General features: G+C 39.8%; 3 protein-coding genes across 4 annotated transcripts in view; 1 reads left to right on the top strand and 2 right to left on the bottom strand.

The window, feature by feature from the left end:
* The window catches only part of LOC130914318 (ATPase family AAA domain-containing protein 2-like), a 28,349-nt gene extending 21,687 nt beyond the window's left edge, over positions 1–6,662 (bottom strand). For both annotated transcript variants that reach the window (XM_057833393.1, XM_057833392.1), the window contains exons 1-5: positions 6,030–6,662; positions 2,582–2,685; positions 2,291–2,346; positions 2,011–2,176; positions 1,777–1,849 (exon numbers count right to left, since the gene is read on the bottom strand). In XM_057833393.1, the coding sequence (XP_057689376.1) occupies positions 1,777–1,849; positions 2,011–2,176; positions 2,291–2,346; positions 2,582–2,685; positions 6,030–6,230 (600 nt within the window). In that variant the 5' untranslated portion in view covers positions 6,231–6,662. The remainder of the gene's footprint in view (positions 1–1,776; positions 1,850–2,010; positions 2,177–2,290; positions 2,347–2,581; positions 2,686–6,029) is intronic.
* Positions 6,663–6,780: 118 nt separating this feature from the next.
* Positions 6,781–12,727, bottom strand: psma2a (proteasome 20S subunit alpha 2a). Its single transcript, XM_057833399.1, has 9 exons — positions 12,637–12,727; positions 12,128–12,204; positions 9,936–10,068; positions 9,709–9,831; positions 9,200–9,281; positions 8,972–9,045; positions 8,267–8,324; positions 8,057–8,187; positions 6,781–7,053 (listed from the first exon to the last, which is right to left on the bottom strand). The coding sequence occupies exons 1-8, from the start codon at positions 12,675–12,677 to the stop codon at positions 8,071–8,073; spliced, it is 705 nt and encodes a 234-aa protein (XP_057689382.1). The 5' UTR covers positions 12,678–12,727; the 3' UTR covers positions 6,781–7,053; positions 8,057–8,070.
* A 417-nt stretch (positions 12,728–13,144) lies between these two features.
* Positions 13,145–17,680, top strand: mrpl32 (mitochondrial ribosomal protein L32). Its single transcript, XM_057833400.1, has 3 exons — positions 13,145–13,323; positions 13,398–13,591; positions 17,191–17,680. The coding sequence occupies exons 1-3, from the start codon at positions 13,227–13,229 to the stop codon at positions 17,440–17,442; spliced, it is 543 nt and encodes a 180-aa protein (XP_057689383.1). The 5' UTR covers positions 13,145–13,226; the 3' UTR covers positions 17,443–17,680.
* Positions 17,681–19,936: the final 2,256 nt, after the last annotated feature.

The raw sequence follows: 19,936 nt of genomic DNA, 5'->3' as shown, positions 1-19,936 counted from the left end.
AAAATCAGTTTGGGGGCAAAAGTGAGAAAAAAACATGTCTTATATGTATCACTTTCCAATGCTAAATCTGAATAAATACATTGAGCACAAAAAAACAAAACAAAAAATTGGGGGGGGGGGGGGGGGGGGGCGCGCGCTACTTCGCGGTTTTTCACTTATCGCGGCGGGTTCTGGTCCCCATTAATCGCGAAAAATGAGGGCTCACTGTACACTGTAGTGATGTTGAGTCGTCCAAAGTCTTTCCAAACAGCTATTCAAGTCATCAAGTGAAAATTTCTTTAACAAAAGAATATATACATTTTTTTAATATCGCAATATATCGCAAACCCCAAAAAAATCGCAACAATAGTTTTTTCCAATATCGTTCAGGCCTAGTAAGCAGTGTTGTTCATCTTACTTTGAAAAAGTAATTAGTTACTGTTACAAATTACTTCTCCCAAAAAGTAATTGAGTTAGTAACTCAGTTACCTCACTGTATGAGTAATTACTCAACAAAGTAACTGATGTTACTTTTCATGTTCTTCATGTTATTACAGTATACATTTTTTTTCACATCAAAGATGTTTAAATTAACTGATTAAACTAATTTTTTCAATAAAAAGAAAAAAAAAAAAGAACTGTGACCCCCCCTAACGAGGTACGTACTGAACAGTGACTTTTGTGTATCATCAAACCCCTCATATATATTTCAATATGCAGGTGAGGCTGTGAATCTCCTGCCTCTCTTAGGGCAAGTGACTATTTTTGGAAATTAAAAAAAAAAAAGTACTGATATATAATTATATTGTAGCGTCTACAACAGACATGTCCAAAGTCCGGCCCGGGGGCCAAATGCGGCCCGTGGTCAAATTTCATCCGGCCCCCAGCCTCTGTCATAAAATCAATAACGTCCGGCCCGCACACAGACTTAATAAATTGGTCACCAGTACTGCTACCAGCATATGAAGTAGCTTACACACTAAATGCTGCTCCTCATTTACCCATTAAAAGGCAGCAGCACTCTAAGCAACATTACCCCGTGTGACCCTTTACTTCCAATTTTCTAAAATAGCGACAAGCAACAAAAAAAGTTGACTGCAATGGCCGACGCTTCAAGGATAGGTGGAAATAGGACTATTTCTTCACTAAAATACACAAGAACTGTGTCTGCCTCATTTGCAAAGAGACAGTTGCTGTTTTTAAAGAGTTCAATGTGAGGCGATATTACCAAACAAGACACGCTAACATGTACGATAAGATTACAGGGAAGATACGCAGCAAGAAATTGAAGCAACTTGAAGCTAATTTAATTTCCCAGCAGCAGTATTTCGCAAGAGTCGAAACAGAACGCCACAAAGGCTAATTGCGAGATTGTTGAAATTATTAAGTAAAAAAAAAAAAAAGCAAATGTGACACACAGAATGACTTGCTAAAATTTGCCTGAATATATTGTTCTACATAAGGGACGTCAGCCAAGGTCGGCCCCCCACATTTTTACCACACCAAATCTGGCCCCCTTTGCAAAAAGTTTGGACACCCCTGGTCTACAAGGACAACGCAAACTTGGTGATGATAATGCACACTCAGCAGGAAAACAGTACATTATTTTCAATTAATTGTACCCACCTGGACAACACGAACTATATGTAAAAAAGTAATACTCAGCCTTCCCACTCATCTACAGTGGGGAGAACAAGTATTTGATACACTGCCAATGGATTTTCCCATTATATTTACGTTTCAACAGTGCTAAGTATGATTTTTTTTTTTTTTTTAATTTTCATAAAGGTTCATTACCTTTTCTTCGCTGTTCAATCTGCGACGCAGCTTCTTCATGTCATCCATTTTTTGTAGTACAGCTTCAGCCGTACTAAGGAGACCACAAAAAATTTCCTCAGCCCTTGTTTAATGAATAAACCACTTTAACAAATCATTAGACAATAAGGGCATATTTAATATCGATGTCAATTGGTGAACTTTAATCAGTGTTGTTTATCATATTCAGAGAGACAAAATGGTTAGAAAACTCACTTGGTGATGAGGCGGTCATAGAGAACCGACTGGTTCCGGGAATTTAATTTGTATTGGGTGATTCTGGAACTACGTCGTAAAGAGTGTTCCTCCTCGTCTTCAGGGCTCCCTAAGTTTACACGGCTTCTTTTGGGAGTGGAAGTTCCTTCAACCTCATCTGGAACATCTTGAATGGTAAAAGAAACTAGATTATGGCCTTATAGACCATACCCGCACCCGCTTCTAAAAATTCTTTCCCAATAAACATAATGCATGTGAAATTGGAGACTTCTTGACGTACCCCCTTGAAGTTTGTCGCAGGATGATTTGTCTTCCTTCTGTAGCCTGGAAGATTTCCTAAATGCACAAAATGGATGTGTTGATAGATAGATAGAATACCCACAACAGCAGGTCAATATTAACATTTAGTTACATGAAGAAAATAAAAGTAGTCCTTGTTCATTTAAACAAATGTATCAGAGAGGAGGGCATACTTGGACAGTTAGCATCAGGTGGAAAACCTCACTCTTGTCAAGAAGGTCACTCGTTAGGCCTCTCATTTATCGTCAAATGCTTATGATTAGTGATTCACCTTGTTGGGTAGCCTCCAGTCTTTGGTTCTATGTCACTAAAGGAGACCTCTAGCTTGACCCGTTGGCCTCTTGTCTTTCGGAAGTCGTAGAGACAGCTTCCCGCCTGCATGAAAAATTTAGATGAGTTTATACTTTGGAATTTTATATTTGAAAAATAATTAACACCGTGGCCTTTGTACAAAATGTGATCTAAATGTCATGGATATTCCTTTCGACATTAAGACTGCCCGCTCATGAGAGACATACTGTACCATTAAAGCATGCAGGGGAAAATTTACTTCACTGCTCATTATGATTGGGAACCTCTTGGTACCTCGCGATACAATTTGAGATACAAAGCTCACGATAACGATGATCTGACGATATGGCGATAAAACGATTATCGATACATTGGTCAGGAAATCATTCTACAATTTTCTGACAAACAACTAATAAACAGAAAAACAAGTTTCTGCTGTGAATTGGAATGAGTTTATCACTAGTAGACGTCCAATCCATTTGAACTGAGAGGCTGGCAGAGAATGAACATTCGTTAATTCGCTGCCATCCCTCCCACTTCAAACGGATTGAACATCTATGGCCATCAGTGGCAGCCAATGCCCGGCAATGAGGTAATTTTGGGCCATTTAAGATCATTTATCTGTTGATTTTTAGTTACTTCCTGTTGATTTTGAGGTATTTTACGGGTCACTTCCTGTTTATTTTGAGTTACAGAACAGGACGTGACCTGGGAATCACCCAAATGAATAGGCAGTGACTCAAACTCAACAGGAAATGACCTGTAAATGAACAGCAAGTGACCTGTAAATGCCCCGAAAATCAGACCGAATGACTGTGAATGCTCCAATTTTCAATGAACGAACGTTCCCAGTCTAAATGGATTGGGCGTCGAGCACCGTCAATGGCAGCCTTAAGTTAACTGAGACACTATTATGGTGAAAGATTTTGGTAGCAACTTGATGTTTTTTTTGTTTTTTTCAAACATTGACAACTTTTCAAAACGATATCTCGATTCTTGACAGCAGCATATCGATAACCTTTTGGGATAAAAAGTATCACGATATATCACCATTTCGATATTTTGTCACACCCCTACTGCTCATTGCAACGCAGTGTCATAAGGGGGTAATTAGATAGTAAAAGTTTTGAATTGGAGAGCTGTAAAATTAAGACAAACCCAATTTTTAGGCCGTAACTGTTTCAGATATTACTGTACAACTCAGGACAGTAACATGCAAATATGGTGAACTTAAGATACCTCTTTGAAGCTCATTAAGTGGGAATTTATCTTTTATCAGCAAGGTTACTACAGTACTATTTAGCAGTGCAACGGTTTGCGGTTCAAAACCGAACCGTACGGTTCGCCCTGTACGGTTCAATATGCCTTTATGAACCGCGCCTTTTTGGTTTTGCAATTACAGTAATTTATTCCGAACGCTTGTGGAATGAATTGGTCAAACTCTGTGTGCCTGTGTGTGACGTGAAGCGCAGCTGTGGAGAAATTCCCGCCCCGCGAGTAAATGTCCAATCGCTGTCAAGCACCTGTGTAATAGGAGCCGAGTAACGCCCTCTCTCGCTTACGAGCGAGGTGAAAGTGAAACAAGAAAGAAAACAAAAAAAAGTTATGGCGAGCGGAGGAGTCGACAGACCGATTTTTGAGGAGGCACCGGCTTCTTTCAAATCTGCGGTGTGGCAACATTTCAGTTTCCCCGTGGACTACAGTGCAGACGGAGAGAAAATATTGAAAAAAAAATACCCTATGCTAACGGCAACACTTCTAACATGACTTGGGCACCTCAGCCGGCATCACCCACAGACATCGCTTTCTCAGAGCAGGACAACCCCGAAGATGACACCAGTGAAAACACACGGGTCTATAGAAGAGGCGTTCCAAAAGCCTTACAATATCAGGTCAGAAAAACACAAGAAAATAACCCACGCAGTGGGGATGTGCATTGCAAAAGACATGCAACCATATTCCGTGGTTGAAGATGCGGGCTTAGTTCATTTAATTGCAACGCTTGACCCGCGTTATATTGTTCCCTCGCGGACATATTTCGCCAACAACATAATCCCCGACATTCGATGGTTATGCGAAAGCACATAGTTTCGCCCTGACCGCTGATACTTGGACGTCCCGTGCTACAGAGTGCTACTACCTAACTGTGACGGTCCACTATAATTCATACCTGTCAAGTTGTACGGTCTCGGCGTTATTTGTACAAGTGAGCACTGACTTTTAAATGTGTACGCCGTACGTTACGTTCAAAATCTGCACGTTTTTCGTGCATTGCGTTTTTGTTTTTTTTTTCATCCGTTTGGATTTGGTCACGCATTTGGTTTGTAGCAAACGCGATGCTAGGCGGCTCCAATATTTCCTGACTGTGGCCGACATCATACAATCTACGCCTAGATACCTAATGCATATAGAACTACATGCGAAATGACACACGGTAGCGTTAGTAAACAGCCGCCATTTTAGAGCAGTAAACTTCTCAGAAAGGCTCTGTTGTAGTAAACCTTCCGAGCGAACCTAAGCAACTTTTTATCCAAAATACTCCTAAATCGGCAAAATCTTGACTTGAGTCTATCTTTAAAGGATGAAACAGTTTTGAAATTTTCACATGTCAAAAGTAGACAGAAGGGAACTAAGGCAAAAACGGGAGCAATTTTATCAACTTTAACGGTTGATTCACAACATTAAATTACCTCCAAACATAGCAAAGGTTACTATGCTTTGGGTTTGTTTTTTGTTTTTTTAATGAAAAAAAAACATGAAAGGTATCACCAGTTACTTTGCCAAGTAACTTTTTTACTACTGTGTGTGTATTTCAGTAGTCAGTCACTACACTTGCCAAAGAGCTAAGAGGCATTTTAACAGTCGAAAATGTTTACATTTTAAGTGTTTGTTTCATTTAAAAAAATAATAATAATAAATAAAGGCAGTTAAAAAAAAAAAAAAAAAAAAAAAAGCAAAATGGAAACCGAAACCGTGATCCCAAAACCGAGGTTCAAACCGAACCGTGGGCTAACTGAACCGTTGCACCCCTAGTACTATTGTCCTGGGGAAGACGAGTCAATTCAAAACATAAAGATCACTTCAGGGACCGTGTTGACCGGTTGGAAATTTCACTATTCAACCTTATCTACAGCGGGTAGATCGCATGATACATTCCATACTCTCAAAAGACCCCCTTAAAACTTATGTTTGGCTACTGCCAGTTTTACCCTATGCTGTTGACTAGTATGTGAATAGCTTCCGTTTAGCATTGAGAACATGTCACACAAATGCAAATTTGAATAAAACACGTTGTTATGGGTGGCCATTACATAGTTTGACAGCGTCGCTTTACTCATCTTTGTAGGCTAGCAACTGCATAAAAGCAAGTGCCATGAGAACATGATGTGCCCATCATGGAGAGGTTACATTGCTGCTCTTTAGCTTACCGTCACTTTGTTATGCTCAGGGCTGCCCAGGCTATCATCCAGAGCACGGGAGGTCCGTGTTGACCGGGGAGATTTTCTCTGCAAAGTGGGAACAAGAGACAGAAACTCCGAGCTCGTGTCCAACTCCATCGACCTCCTATTTGGAGCTGATACCACCGGTTGAACGACTAAACCACCGCCGCTACTGCGTAGTATTACCATGTTGACTCCGGCCCTAAGTTATAAACGCACGAATGACGGCCTGTCGGTCACTACAGCACTGAAATGCATCTAAAATTGAACGTCACCAGCTTCGAAAAGATACGCGTATATTCGCGGCCGCTAACACACACGAGTGAAGCGCCCCTCAGCCCTTGATTTCTGGCGCCACAAACGTCAACAGAGCGGCAGTTGGGTAAGAGAGCTGCTTGCGCGAGGACAAATAGAACCAAGGTTTAAATTGTTCACGGACCCCGTCACCCCAACAGCACTCACTGCCCATGGTTCTAAAAGTAAACTATGTTTACACGTAACATGACCGCAACTTGTGAAATAACAAAAGACAACTAATTAGCCGTTCGCTTCAAGTTGGCGCAAGCATACATGTGAGTTTGTCCGGCGTACCACCACTGGTAGCTGAAGCGAGCGCGCTCATATCTACTTCAGACTGCGATCAGCGACTTTCCTGCCAAAACTTGCTTTCACTGCAGCCGTTTGTTTGGACGTTCGAACACTTTAAGATGACGTTGACAAAAATAATAATACAACCACACAACATAACGTTTTTTATTATTATTTCAATGAGTAATTAACAAAAGAGGAAAATACAAACTGTATCCTTCCTATACGGAAAAGGACATTTTGCAAAATTGCTTTTCAGGCAACGTTATGTTTAAGAGGGATAACCTCCAGCATCCAACTGGATAGCTAGTTAGGAATTACACAAATGCTGATGAGAGCTTGCAGTTTCTGTCAAACATGAGTCTAGGGATGTCAGATATCTTGTCAGTGAAGACTTGCGGTTTCACTCCGAACGACGTCGACTCTGTAGAGGGGAAAAACTGATATTATTGGACTGACATTGACCTCAAGACAACAGTTGCGTCTGTGATGTGAAGCAGAGGGTACACGACCTCCAAGGGTCATTATTCAATATCACATAGATTGTTTAAATACTTGTATTTTTTTTTTTTTTTTAACTTTTTAAATTAAACAGTAGAATTTCAAATTTATAGGCATTTTTTTAAATTCCGCCTGTTCAAATTTTTGGTGGCACATATTTCTGCCCTTTCTTAAATACTTGTTTGCTGCTATGTAGTGGAATTTTAGGAGCTGCTGTCATAATCCAATTGATGCATTTGTTTGACAGAAACTTCCAAATTATGGCTTTATCTGCACGAATCCATGTATGCTCTCAATCAGCGATAAATCTCAATAAAAACTGATGTGCGATCATCGTATTATCTAATGCTGACATAACTTATCCAACACATTCAACCTGTTCACGATTTTCCGCACTTGACATCCTTTTTCTTTTCCATATTGCATGAAAACGGTATTCTGCTTATCATGTAAAAAAAAAAATCCTTGTAAGAAGATTTTTCTTTAATTGGATTTGCCACATTGGCTTCAATAATCCCAACCCATTTTGACTGATGGCTGGCGTCAATAATTCACTGGGAGTCGTAATGGATTCATCACCATCCATCCATCACCGTCAATGGCCGCCAATGAGGTAATGGGCACAAGTGTCATAGATTGATTTCACTGACTGAAACAACAATTTCTAATCCAAGAGTTCACTGGAAAACCAAAAATGTTACTTTCATTACACTAACACAGTTGATATAATTTGAGGGGCAGTGTACTTGCACACAGGTGTTTGCTTTCATAACGTACATACAGCCCCAAACCATCCAATCAGTTTTCTTGGAAACGACTAAAAAATGTCACATTTTAGGGGAATATGTTTTATGCAGTTGCTGGCTGCTATAATATACCTCTATTTTTTTAATTGATTAATGCATTTACTAAGCAAGCCCCATCACCATGTCATAGGTGCCTATGCGATGGCTGCCAGGTAGTCTTTGACTTCTGCTGGGGTCAGTCTCTTGAACCCGGCCTCGTTACAGATGCCAACCTCAATGTTCTCCTCAGTCATCTGACCTTCAAAACTTTCCTGTAAGCCAACATTAAACGGTGTGTATATAAAGCATAGAAGACATTAATTTCTGGACATTTATGACCAAGAAATATACCTTCAATGTTAGGATGGCTGTGTGGATGGCATCTTCCAATTCCAGGTCATTGTTATACCTGTAGAACAACACAAAATAAAAATAAAAAAAACAACAATGTAAGACACATAAGAGCAGTAAATGGTATTTAAATATATTGCAAAATTGTGTGGTATGTTGTAAAGTGACAACGTACACACACCAAAATCCTCATGTCCAATGTCTGGTGTATTATTTTACGAGGGACAGTCAAAAAGTAATAAGTCCTGTTTAACCTAACTGATTTATAGTTCTTTTTTTTTTTCAAAATTAAAGTTTAACAGTGCAGAGTTGAAATACTAATTTGAACATATCAACTTCCAGTTAAGACATTTTGGAAATGACGTCATTGTCGGCTGTCCCTCAAACCAAAGAGCTGATTGACTTGTTTTAAAAGGGGAACCAACTATAAAAATTGGAAAAGGTTTGTGGGGATGGCACATGGTGGGAAAAAATGGTCTCCAGGATTAAAACTGAAAAGGATAATCCAGTTTTGAGTGACTGTCAGGACAAATGAAGGCAGAGAAATTGTAGGCATTCCTGAAGTACACATTCAGTCTGTCAAATAATTAGACCTTGACAAAAATATTTTTTTTAAATTGTGGTTCAAACTAAGAGATACTTAGCATATCATTGTCATGGCATATAAAAGAATGCAAGGCATTATACGAGTATCAAACAAGATACCTTTTTTCAAGGAATGTTTTTCCATTTACATAGTTCTTCCCCATGGCTGTGGCTTTCCATGCAAAATATGCCCCCTGGGACAGAACAAAGGGACAGCAGTCAATTTAATTATTCTTTTGTAATCATGTGAAATAGACTAAAAGAAGAACAAGAAGAAGAAGTATATTATCAGGATGAATAGCAAAAAAGCATTAATCATGTCTTAAGAAAATTCTGAACTGAACATACTGAGGGATCTGACTGGAACAGGTAGGGTTGGTCTTCATCCCATCCAGCTATCAACAAAGAGACCCCAAATGGACGCACTCCACTGCAGAGGAAACAAAGGAAAATAATCCCATGGCATGCCATTAAAAATACCATTCCTCCATCTTCCGTACCACCTAATAAAGTATGAATTGGTGTTGGAGACGCTGAACCCCCCATTGTAAAAGCTGGTGAGTGAATAGGGGCATCATTTTGGATAGCCTCAAACATACAGTATCTACAAGCTCACATTTATTGTCACACGTTTGTTTATTCTGTGGCAATCTTTTATATTTACAATCACAGCAACGTTTTTGTGGTTCAATAAAAAAAAAAAAATCAGTACATTTCATTGCATATAGAGGCTCAAAACTAGATTTTGACGTGCTAAGCAAACAGTCACCAACAGTAGTTTTCACTCAGTGTGGCCTATCCATCACCCACTCACACACATTAGCTAATAGTCGATGATGAGACAGTGTGTTACTCACCCAGACTGTGTGTACTCCTGCATTACAGATGCCACTCGCTGGACAAGCTGGCCTGTGGGAATAGGTTCTTGGTAAACAAGGAAGTACTGTTGTGCCAGCTTCCTTGCTCGTCGGACCAAAACCCTATGAATACAATACTTATTTAACTTTTGTGAAAGTACTGAATAACAACAGTTGAAACGGTGAAATGTGCTATTTGACAGACGAAACACTGAAAAAATCCCCACCTGTAGTCAGGCCCCATCCCACTATAAACCATGCCTATGTGCTTTGTGATGGGCTCCACTTTGTGAACACTCTGCTCATCATAGAGAATAGACTTCTGTTTCTTTTCTGTCGCCAGGACCACCCCATTGGAAGCTGAAAACACGTTAGAAAGCCATCAGCCCTCCTGAAGTATTTTAAAATATGAGCCTGGCCTTTATCACTTGCAGCTGTACAGTATACAACAATCTGTGTATTATGGATGAATACGGTAACTGATGATTGATGCCCCTGTTGTAAGCCAAGGGTGGGCAAACTATTCCACAAAGGGCCATAGTGGGTGCGGGTTTTCGTTGCAACCCATCAAGAGAACACTTTTTCAGCAATGCGGTGTCATGCAAGTGCAATCAGTTGATTGCAGTCAGGTGTGTCTTGTTTCCAAAGGCCCCTCATTGGTTAAACTACCTGTGCTGGATCATTTGTAACAAAGACCAGGACCCACTGCAGTCCTTGAGGACTGGTTTGCCCACCCCTGTTCTAAACTGTTCAGAATCTTTAATCAAATTTGTAATATCTGTAGGAATATGTCACTAGCCACTCTGATGTGGACAATCAAGTTCGGAGACAACTAATTGAATAAGTGACATCTTTTATTTTATTTTAATGCATTGTTTCTTTCAAAGCTGCCTCCCGCCTTTTGTCTGAAATGGTGCCTGCCTCAGTCTCTAGCAATTGCGCAGTAGTAGTGATTCACGTCAAATGTGTCAATGTGTGAAGGAACATGTGCAGGAGTGTTCATCTACTAAAATCCTACGTACTCTTTGAACAGTTTTTTTTTTTTTTTAATTGCATCATCATTTATAAACATTTCAGAAATTCTGGCACAAGCTGAAAATGTCATATAAGTTGAATGTAGTATGAGCTTGATTGTCTTTAAATATAACCATTGTTATATGAGAGAAGCTGCTTGCTGGAATGATGTGTTTTATATTTTGTCTGATTCGTCAGCTAATTGCGAAATACTGAAATTAGTCAACTATCAAAATAAAAACAGGTTTGCCGCAGTCCTATTTAACTCATTTGCTCCCAGAAACGTATAAAGACGTTCTATTTTTAAATGCTTAACTGTCCCACAAACGTATTTATACGTCTTTTGCGTTTTTTTGTACAAGAAGCATCTAGAGCTTCCGATCTATCGCGGAAACAAAAAAAAAAGCCTTAAAACCAATTTTAAAGCAATAAAACTGGCCACTGGAGGGCAGTAGCGCATTTGTTAAGACCTCACAACCCAATTCAAACAGTACAACTTTATTAGGGAAGTTAGCAGAGCCCCTCCGCAGCTTGCTGCTCAGGTCCACCGCACGCTCGAGTGTCCTGCACGGAAATACGCACGGCCAAACCAGTTCCCCCCCAGGAACATAAGTTCCCCAGGCAAACGAGACAGTGGTCACCACAAAAAAAAAAAAGACTAAAAGAAAATCCATCTTTACGAGACAGTCGGCAATGAGGGAAAAGTTCAACCGCTGTCGCAGCCACCAAACGTCATCTCTCAGTTAGGTATGTGTGAATAAATTGTTACTTTGCTATCAAAAGCTCTATTTGGCTGATTGTTCATGTTATTTTGTAAAAGGAAAACATTATTCAGATGTTTGGGATGTCAGTGAAGCAAAAAATAGCCGTGTTAAAGTCAAATTTATGTTTGAAATTTTTGCGTTTACAAAAAGCTCGTTTTCTCCGTTTTTTCATCAGAAATTGGAAAATTGCTCAAACTAAGCTATTTTCTAATCCTGATTTCTAAAGAATGGAAAAAGATATGAACTTACTTTTTTTCTGCTGAAAGAAGTGAGTCTAATCTTTCTTTTGGTGGGTTCCATGTTTATATAGCAATAGAACAGAATTTTTTGTGGGCCTTGCAAAATCAGTCAAAATCCAGTAAAATGGCCAGGAGCGAAGGGCCTTGCTCCGGTGAAAATGGCTGGGAGTGAATGAGTTAATCTGAATCCGAGTGAATCACTCTTCAGTGAGATGTGTGTTGCATTTTTTTTTTAATTTGCTCAAAATATGTAAGTAGTTTCATTACTTTGTAAATAACTTTTAAGATTTTAACTTACCTAAATCTGCACTGTAAAGGGAGATGCTCCATAATTTCATTGTACAACTGTAAAATGACAATAAAGGGCTATTCTTTTCTATTCGAAAATTGGGAAATCGTTACCTTTAATGCCGACTGAGGGGGCTCCAGCAGCTACAGCAGCTAGTGCATATTCAATCTGCACTAGTTTACCTGAAGGGCTGTGAAAAGACACGGACACTGAATTAAATTTATTCGGGAAGAAAGTGATGCAAAAACACCTCATTTGGCGACTGTCTCCAAATGAAAGTAAAACCAAAAGTTAGCATGATATAAACAGACGGTCGTAACCTAACTTCTTAGATTGGCAAGCAAAACTTATTAACCAATCTGATCATCTTCTCTTGGACAAGTTCGGTTTACTTGACATCACTGATAAAATACTCGCATATATAATGGTTAGCAACATGCTAACCGTATTTGTAGCTGATTCATTGCACTTCCAGGTAATGGCAGTGCATCGACATCAGATGCTAAAGCTACCAACATAAAGACAACCTACATATTTTTCCTTTACCACAATTCAAAAAATAAATGCCTAACAAAATATTCAACGCATATTTTTAATTTAATGTCTATTATATAAAGTTTACCTAAACGTAGTCAAAGAGAAACTGTAGCCACGCTCCGCCATCTTCGTTTTCCGTATTTCTTCCTCTTCCGATTAATGGCGGATTTCAAGCAACTGGAATGTGCATACCGCCACCTACTGTCCAAGAGTATCATGCACCAATTTTACAACTCGACCAAAAAGCAAGCAGTGTATTTAGTAGTATTTATCAAAAGTTTTTTTTTTTTGTATATTATACTTTCTTCCGCTCTGATCATTTAAATTATTTCCTAATGCACATTTTTCTCTCCACTCTAGTGAGCTGGCTAACAACACTACCACCTATGAGTGTCCTTGCACAGCCTGTCCCGCTTTGAACGCAAAGCATCTAATTGGAGCACATAATTTCCACGTGGGCTGTAATATTTTTTTCCATTCGAAACTAAAAACACAGGAAACAAACGTTTAAACATGAAACAGTAGCAAGTATCCACCGCTAGACGGCAATAACGTGATAGGTGTTACCAAAATGAAGTAGAAGAAGGAAAAAAACTTGTCGGCTCTGTCGCGCTTTAGTGACGTCTGTATCTGTGTGACCGTGAGCAGCAGTTTGATGTGTGTGATGTGAGCAAAATGATGAATTTAGCGGCATTATTGCAAAGCTTAAGATTCTCCTTGCTACACATTGAGAACAGAATTCTACAGGTGGCAGGAATAGAACGACAGCTCGGTGAGTTTTTACCGCTGTAAAAACGGATGTCTTTCAAACGAATGGCCGGGCAACGACGCGATTGTCTCGTGTAGTTCCAGCTCTAGCCATTAATGGCCGAAGTCTGCTCCCTCATATCGAAGAGCAACAACTGGAGGAGGGGCAAAGCAAGGAGCGACCCCCCGGACTTCTGGACAGCATCTTTTGGATGGCAGCACCTAAGAAGAGACGTACCATCGAGGTCAACAGAACGAGGAGGAGGGCTGAGAGCAAACTAATCAAAGTCAAGGTGCTCCTGAAGTGATGCCCATGTGATTTCTTAATTTAATGTAATCTATGATACAAACATTTGCTTTGAAAAATTGAAAAGTCACAGAATCTACATTAAATTGATGGACATTTTTTTTGGGGGGGGGGGGGGGGCGTACGAAAATATTATAATGTAATACAGAGCTGCAGCTAGGCCTGTCGCGATAACAAATTTTAGTGTGCGATAATTATTCTCATAAATTATTGCGATATGCGATATTATTGCCCCCCCCCCAATTTTTTAAACCAATTTACAATAACACAGTGCGAATACAGTATATATTAATAGATGAAGTACACCCATTTAAACGCGATATTTACTCTTAAATTCAAATCTACTTTTTAAGAAATCACAACTAAAAACAATAGACCATACCTCTTAAGTAAAAAACAACAATATTTATACCGCACAGAAACACAGAATAAATAAAATGTGTTGAAAAAAAAAAAAATGCACTTAACAACTTCAGCATTTAGAAAAAAATTTCCCGTCATAGCTTCTGCAATGGTGTTCCATAGGGATGCAATGATACAGTTAAGTCATGGTTCGGTACGAATTTTGATACGAGGGACATGATTTTCGATCCGATTCAATACATTTAATGCTCTGTAAAAAAACAAAAAACAATTGTATTTTTTTTTTTTTTTTTTTGCTAACGAGCAAAAATTAAATTGCCATCATATAAACATGCATTTTAGTGCATAATATTTATGTGCTTACTTCTTACTGATATGAAAAAAAATTGCATAAAAGTGCTGAGAACAATCTTTACTGTTTGTAAAGTGAGGCAGGGCACACCGTTGATTGCTACAGCTCTCTTAGTAGCTAGGTTTACTACATGAGCAAGACATCCTATTTATGGTCCGAATCCATTTGTGTCACGTACTGAATTAACAATACTTGCAACATTATCTATAGGCACCGGTATGGATTGATTTGGCCTTCTTAATCTCATGTGACAAATGACAGTTTAGAATTCATCGATGTAGTATATGGACTACATGTCCTATAATCACTCTGGGCTCACGTAGCCAATGGCATGGGAAGTAGCACATCTAGTTTGCCATTTCATGATATCTAGTGTGTGCGCGCATTAAAAAAGTTAGCAAGCGCCGCGAAAGTCACGTCTGCTCATTACTACACAACACCAGCATATGAGGGCTTTCATATACAGGACGAGTTTGAAGCACAGCGCTCTTACCGGTAATTTCATTCAGCTGTTCTTTGTCAAAGTGAGGTTATTCGTAGCAGCCAAGTCGGTAACAATGTTTTGGCGGACTTAATTGTAAATATCCAGCGTTGTGCCGAAAAATAGCCGCCCCGCGTGAAATGTCACTCCTGACGGGAGCGCCCGCACGTCAACAACACCGGTGTTCTGCCAAAATATTCTACATCGGCGAAACGTCCTACATTAGTCGAATTTGAGACCTAAAGTACTACCGTGCGCTCTAAACTTGTTTTGTTTAGATGCATACAGGAATAAGGTACTAAAAAAATGCCTGCAGAAAATACTTAAATGTAGTTATATCAAATAAGGACGGTTTAAACACGCTACGTGACTAATGTGGTCAACTGCTTCAAAGCTAACACAAAAAAACACAATGGTTAAAAGTATGAGAGGGTAATACATGCAAAAAGTATCTTTGAGGCTGTGAAAAGGTTCTAAATAACTAAATAAAAACAAAAATAGTGAGTAATCGCCGCCTCTAACAGATTTGCGCATGCGTGTGAATGCATGCGCAAGCGCCCTGAGCATTGTGTAGAACGTTTCGCCGCGTAGTAAGGAATGGCCGAACACCGGCGCGCCATAGATGGTCCACAGTCACTCCGGAGCACTGACGCGGCCGGTATACGTTGAACAATAGGATATAATGGGAACAATTGGCTCTGGCGCTAGTTTTTGGCGGACCTGGAACGAAGATGCATTTTGCGCAGTTGGTAACGAACTATTAACAGCACGTCTGCCGCACGCGCACACACACGTGCACGCGAGGCGATAAATCGCAGCGGAAAAGTTATCGCCTCCATTTTTATATATCGCGCGATAAATGGAATTATTGCATATTGCGACAGGCTTAGCTGCAGCTATCGATTATTTTAGTAGTCGATTAATCGATGAACTAGTTAGTTCGAATAATCGAGTAAGCGGATAAGGAACATAGAAAATTAAAATACCAAACCCTCAAATGGTATAGAAATATAAATAAATGAGGATTTAAGTACAACAAAAGAACAGTTGGCTAACTTACATAGCAAATGTCCGCTAGCTTAAATGCTATAAAATGCTAACTTTTGTTTGTTTGTTGTTTGTTCGTTTGTTTTTTACAATGCTCTTAACAAATGGTCCAAACACATATTCCCACAAAAACGGCTAAACAACTAACTAAAAAAAAAAAAAAATTAGCTAAAACAAAAACTTAGCTTATGTTGGTCTTAACATGGAGCAGCTGGATTCAGCCATGTAAAATGAGATGTCATATTCACTGTCGCCGCTAGAGGGCAATGTACCCACCCAAATCAACAAAACTAAATGCAAACACTTTCAAAAAAAATCATTACAACGCCACTTAAATTAAACCAATACTCGAAAAGCAGCCAATTTTAATTTGAATCTTTTTTTCTAATCAAATTACTCGAGTTCATCGAATAATTGTTGCAACACTAATGTAATATAAACTGTTTGGCGTAAGGTAAGCTGGTCCCAACTGTGTATGAGCAAAGAATAAGATCTTGGACTGGTTACCAGTTGAATGCAGGACAAACAAAGTATGATAAATGCAGAGGATTTGCTGCATATAGCACTTCAACAGTAACTACTGTATTGTACAGTACCAAAAGGGCTTTACAGATTTACATTCACCCATACATACAGTACAACTGTACACGGTGCTGTCGTGCCCACTGGGAGCATTTTAGGGTTTAGTGTAAACCACTCACACTTCCGTTACTACTAATAGACTACACATACTAGCAATACCACGTATATAAACAAATAATCACGTATATAAACAAATAATCATTTACATTCAAAGCTATAGTCTTAGCGTAACCTAAAACCATGTAAAAACACCACACAGGAGGCTGCAGGCATCGCGAACCTCGAAACTGTGAGACAATGACCTGCTTACAAACCACTAGACAAATGTACTGCCTTTTAACATTCAGTATGTCCAATATTTATATAGAGGTTATCACCCTAATAGTGAAAGTCATCACTATTGGAATTTTCAGTTTACACAAAAAACAGCGACAAGGTAAATCCCTCACACTATAATAATATTCAATAATCAAGCTATGTGAATGAATCAAATCTGCCATTTTCAAAAGCATTAATCCTAATTTTTGGTGAAAGAAGTAATAATTCAACAATGTTTTTAATTGCGATTGAATTTGGGTGGAGATGGAAGGTAGTCCAATTTGAGAAACATTCTGTTGGCATTGCCAGTGTAAAAAGGGAGGACGTATATTTGTAAATACACAATTTTTACTCGAAATCTTGTGATGTTGGTCATTTGACTGTTAGTGTCCAATAAATGTGTCTAATGCTAAAACATTCCCCTTATGCAACTCTCCTTCAGCAAAACATCGAGCCATGTCCAGAGTGCGGCCATTTAAAGCAGAAACACATCCTGTGTGGTTTCTGTTATGCAAAAGTGTGCCAGGAGACTGGTCAGATTCGTCAACAAATTAAAGCGATGGAGGGCGGTCCTCTCAGGGCCCCAACTGTGGAGACGGTTGTCTTGTATGCGGATGAGACACCAAGTGAGCTGGACAAAGACAAGAGGATAGTCGAGAGACCCAGGAAGCGGCCCTCCTGGTTCGGCCAGTAATGCCTGTATATTCTGACTGTATGCAACACACCTTCAGTTTACTGTGCATTTGCTGATTTGCTATAATGTCTTTTGTGTAATAATCTTTTTTTTTTCAGCCACATGTCATAAATTTGTTTGGTGTGTTTATGTTGGTATACACAGTATGTGTACAGCAACAACTGAAACTGAATATAGTTTCATAAGAAATATATTACGTGAGAAAAAGAATAAAAATGTGTAATGTTTTCCTTCACGCAATTTATTAGGGTTAATAGGTTAGGAGGGGCCTATTCCAGCTGACTTCAGGCGGGTGCGCACTATGTGAGCCAATCACAGAGCTGTGTAGACAAATGAACATTTACACATTTTTCAAGATTAACATTAAAGGACAATTTTAAGGCTTCAATTAAACTAATACATGTTTTCTTCAGGCAAAAAAATTGCCATTTTACATTCAAAAACTCACAACTGTTTTACAGTTTTGAGGCATTACAGTAGCAGTGGCATCTCCAGAAAATTTTCATAGGGGTGGCCAGATGGGGCCACTTAAAGTCTTCGGGTGGCCAAAACTAAAAGCCATAATTTCAGGTTTTCATTATATTATTGCATTAAAAAGGTCAGGGGAAAACTATCAGACTTAAGGACACCGCTACTGATATACTTTGGTGTATTGTGTAATATTTGATGTTACTAATGATTTAATGTGCATAGTCCATAACTGTCCAGTCAACATTTTGAGTTCCACAACAATTCTGTTTTATTGTGTTATGTATATACAGTATTAGGCATAAGGTGTACATTTAACAAAACAAAATAATTACTGGGGAAAAGCAGGTGCTGGCAGATTTGCATTTGGGATGAAATGCATTACTGATGCAACAACAATCTTAACGATATACTGGCAAGCGGGGTGGCTAGTGGGGTGGCCAACAAATTTATAGGGGTGGCCGTGGCGCCCCCAGTAGATCTAATTTGTTACCATTCTGTTGCAGTGTTTTTTACTACTAGTGTGTGTCAGATGACAATACATGTCATTTTTTAAATAGGGTTAGAAAAGATTGATGTATGTGGCAATTTTTTTTTTTTTTTTTTTAACCTGTCCTGTTAGGCTGTTTGAAACGGAGAATGGAAGTCTAAGTGCCCGGATGGTCTGAACAGTTTTAATGTTTCACATTGAGTCTGACATACTCCCATTGTGATCATTTAACATACCTCGTTCATTATGACAAAGCAGAGAACAGGAAGGGGTTATGGGGGAACAGAAGAAAAGACAAGAGAAGAAAAGAAAAACTACAACAATAAATACATTGAACGTCTAGACTACTAATATGTTGGTGCTATCGTCAGCTAAATGTATTTCCGGTTGACACCATGTGGGGGGCCTGTTGACCAGGGAAAGAGGACGGGGGTGGGGGAGTCTAAGCTAAATGATAGAAAGGGTTAGAGCAGTGGTGTCCAAACTATTCCACACAGGGCCGCAATGGGTGCTGGATTTCATTCCTACAAAACAAGACGACAGATGCTGTTTCTTTTAGCGCAAACTTCATTGGATAAACTGTCTGCGCTCGATTGGTAGGAACAAAAACCAGGACCCACAGCAGCCCTTGAGGACAGGTTTGGACACTCATGGGTTAGTGTACACAAATCAGCTCTGGGATCTAGAACCCAGTAATCATGTGAATCCCTTGTGAGTGTAAGCCCGTTGGCGACCAACCCTACGCCGCCCCATTGCCAATCCCAGCACCGGGACCCCCCACCCGAGCGCAGCCTATCACATCCAGCCGCACGTGATCCCCACCAGGCGCACGACAGCCACGCAGACGAGCAGAAACGCCATGTAGGCGCCAACCCAGGGCCACGCCCCAGGAGCCACGCCATAGGGAAAAAGTGTGGGACCCACCTACCACCCTATTACTGTGGCTGCCAGGTTCCCGGCTGGCAGCCATCACCCAGCACCGTGATGGGATTGTGAGGGGAGGGCAGTGCAATGTATGCATTAAAATAGGAGAGCTTGGCTTTGGACAGTGGGACCGCAGCATGGAATTTCTACCCAGCGGCCCGTCCCACCGCCTTTTGCCGGAGTTCTCCGGAGTATGATGTGTGTGTTGCGTTAAAAAAAGGTGCAAGGATGGCGGGGCCTGTCGTGAGGAGGTAACCGTGAGGCACCCCCCCACCAACAGGTCCCAACCATCCTACAACCTTAGTGTGTGACGCATTAAAAACGGGGGAGCCGGGCTGGGACTGTATAGCCCCGTCCCAACTCTCCTCGGAGAAATGTATGAGTATGTAAGTGCCAGGATGAAAGATATTTAAAATATATATATTTAAATATATTTATATTATATATAATATATATATTTAAAAGAAAAAAATATTTATATACGTAGTCCCTACCAACAGCATAGTCTCGAGGTTTTCACAGGACCAAAGGTAATAAAAAGGGACGAAACTCCCTATTCTAAACCCAACAATTAGGGGGATTTCCCTTCCAGAATGAGCAGGCTTCTATACT

This window comes from Corythoichthys intestinalis, chromosome 4 (genome assembly GCF_030265065.1).
Source record: "Corythoichthys intestinalis isolate RoL2023-P3 chromosome 4, ASM3026506v1, whole genome shotgun sequence".
NCBI classification, from domain to species: domain Eukaryota; kingdom Metazoa; phylum Chordata; class Actinopteri; order Syngnathiformes; family Syngnathidae; genus Corythoichthys; species Corythoichthys intestinalis.
Note: the sequence above shows the minus strand (reverse complement) of the source record. Positions and strands in the feature narration are given on the sequence as shown.

Coding starts and splice junctions, on each gene's coding strand:
- psma2a (XM_057833399.1), bottom strand. CDS start 12,677: ATGGCGGAGCGTGGCTACAGTTTCTCTTTGACTACGTTTAG. Junction 9,282..9,708: donor CAGGAGTACACACAGTCTGG/GTGAGTAACACA, acceptor TTTCCTCTGCAG/TGGAGTGCGTCCATTTGGGG. Junction 9,046..9,199: donor TGTTCCAGTCAGATCCCTCA/GTATGTTCAGTT, acceptor GTTCTGTCCCAG/GGGGCATATTTTGCATGGAA.
- mrpl32 (XM_057833400.1), top strand. CDS start 13,227: ATGATGAATTTAGCGGCATTATTGCAAAGCTTAAGATTCTCCTTGCTA. Junction 13,324..13,397: donor AGGAATAGAACGACAGCTCG/GTGAGTTTTTAC, acceptor TGTCTCGTGTAG/TTCCAGCTCTAGCCATTAAT. Junction 13,592..17,190: donor GCAAACTAATCAAAGTCAAG/GTGCTCCTGAAG, acceptor ACTCTCCTTCAG/CAAAACATCGAGCCATGTCC.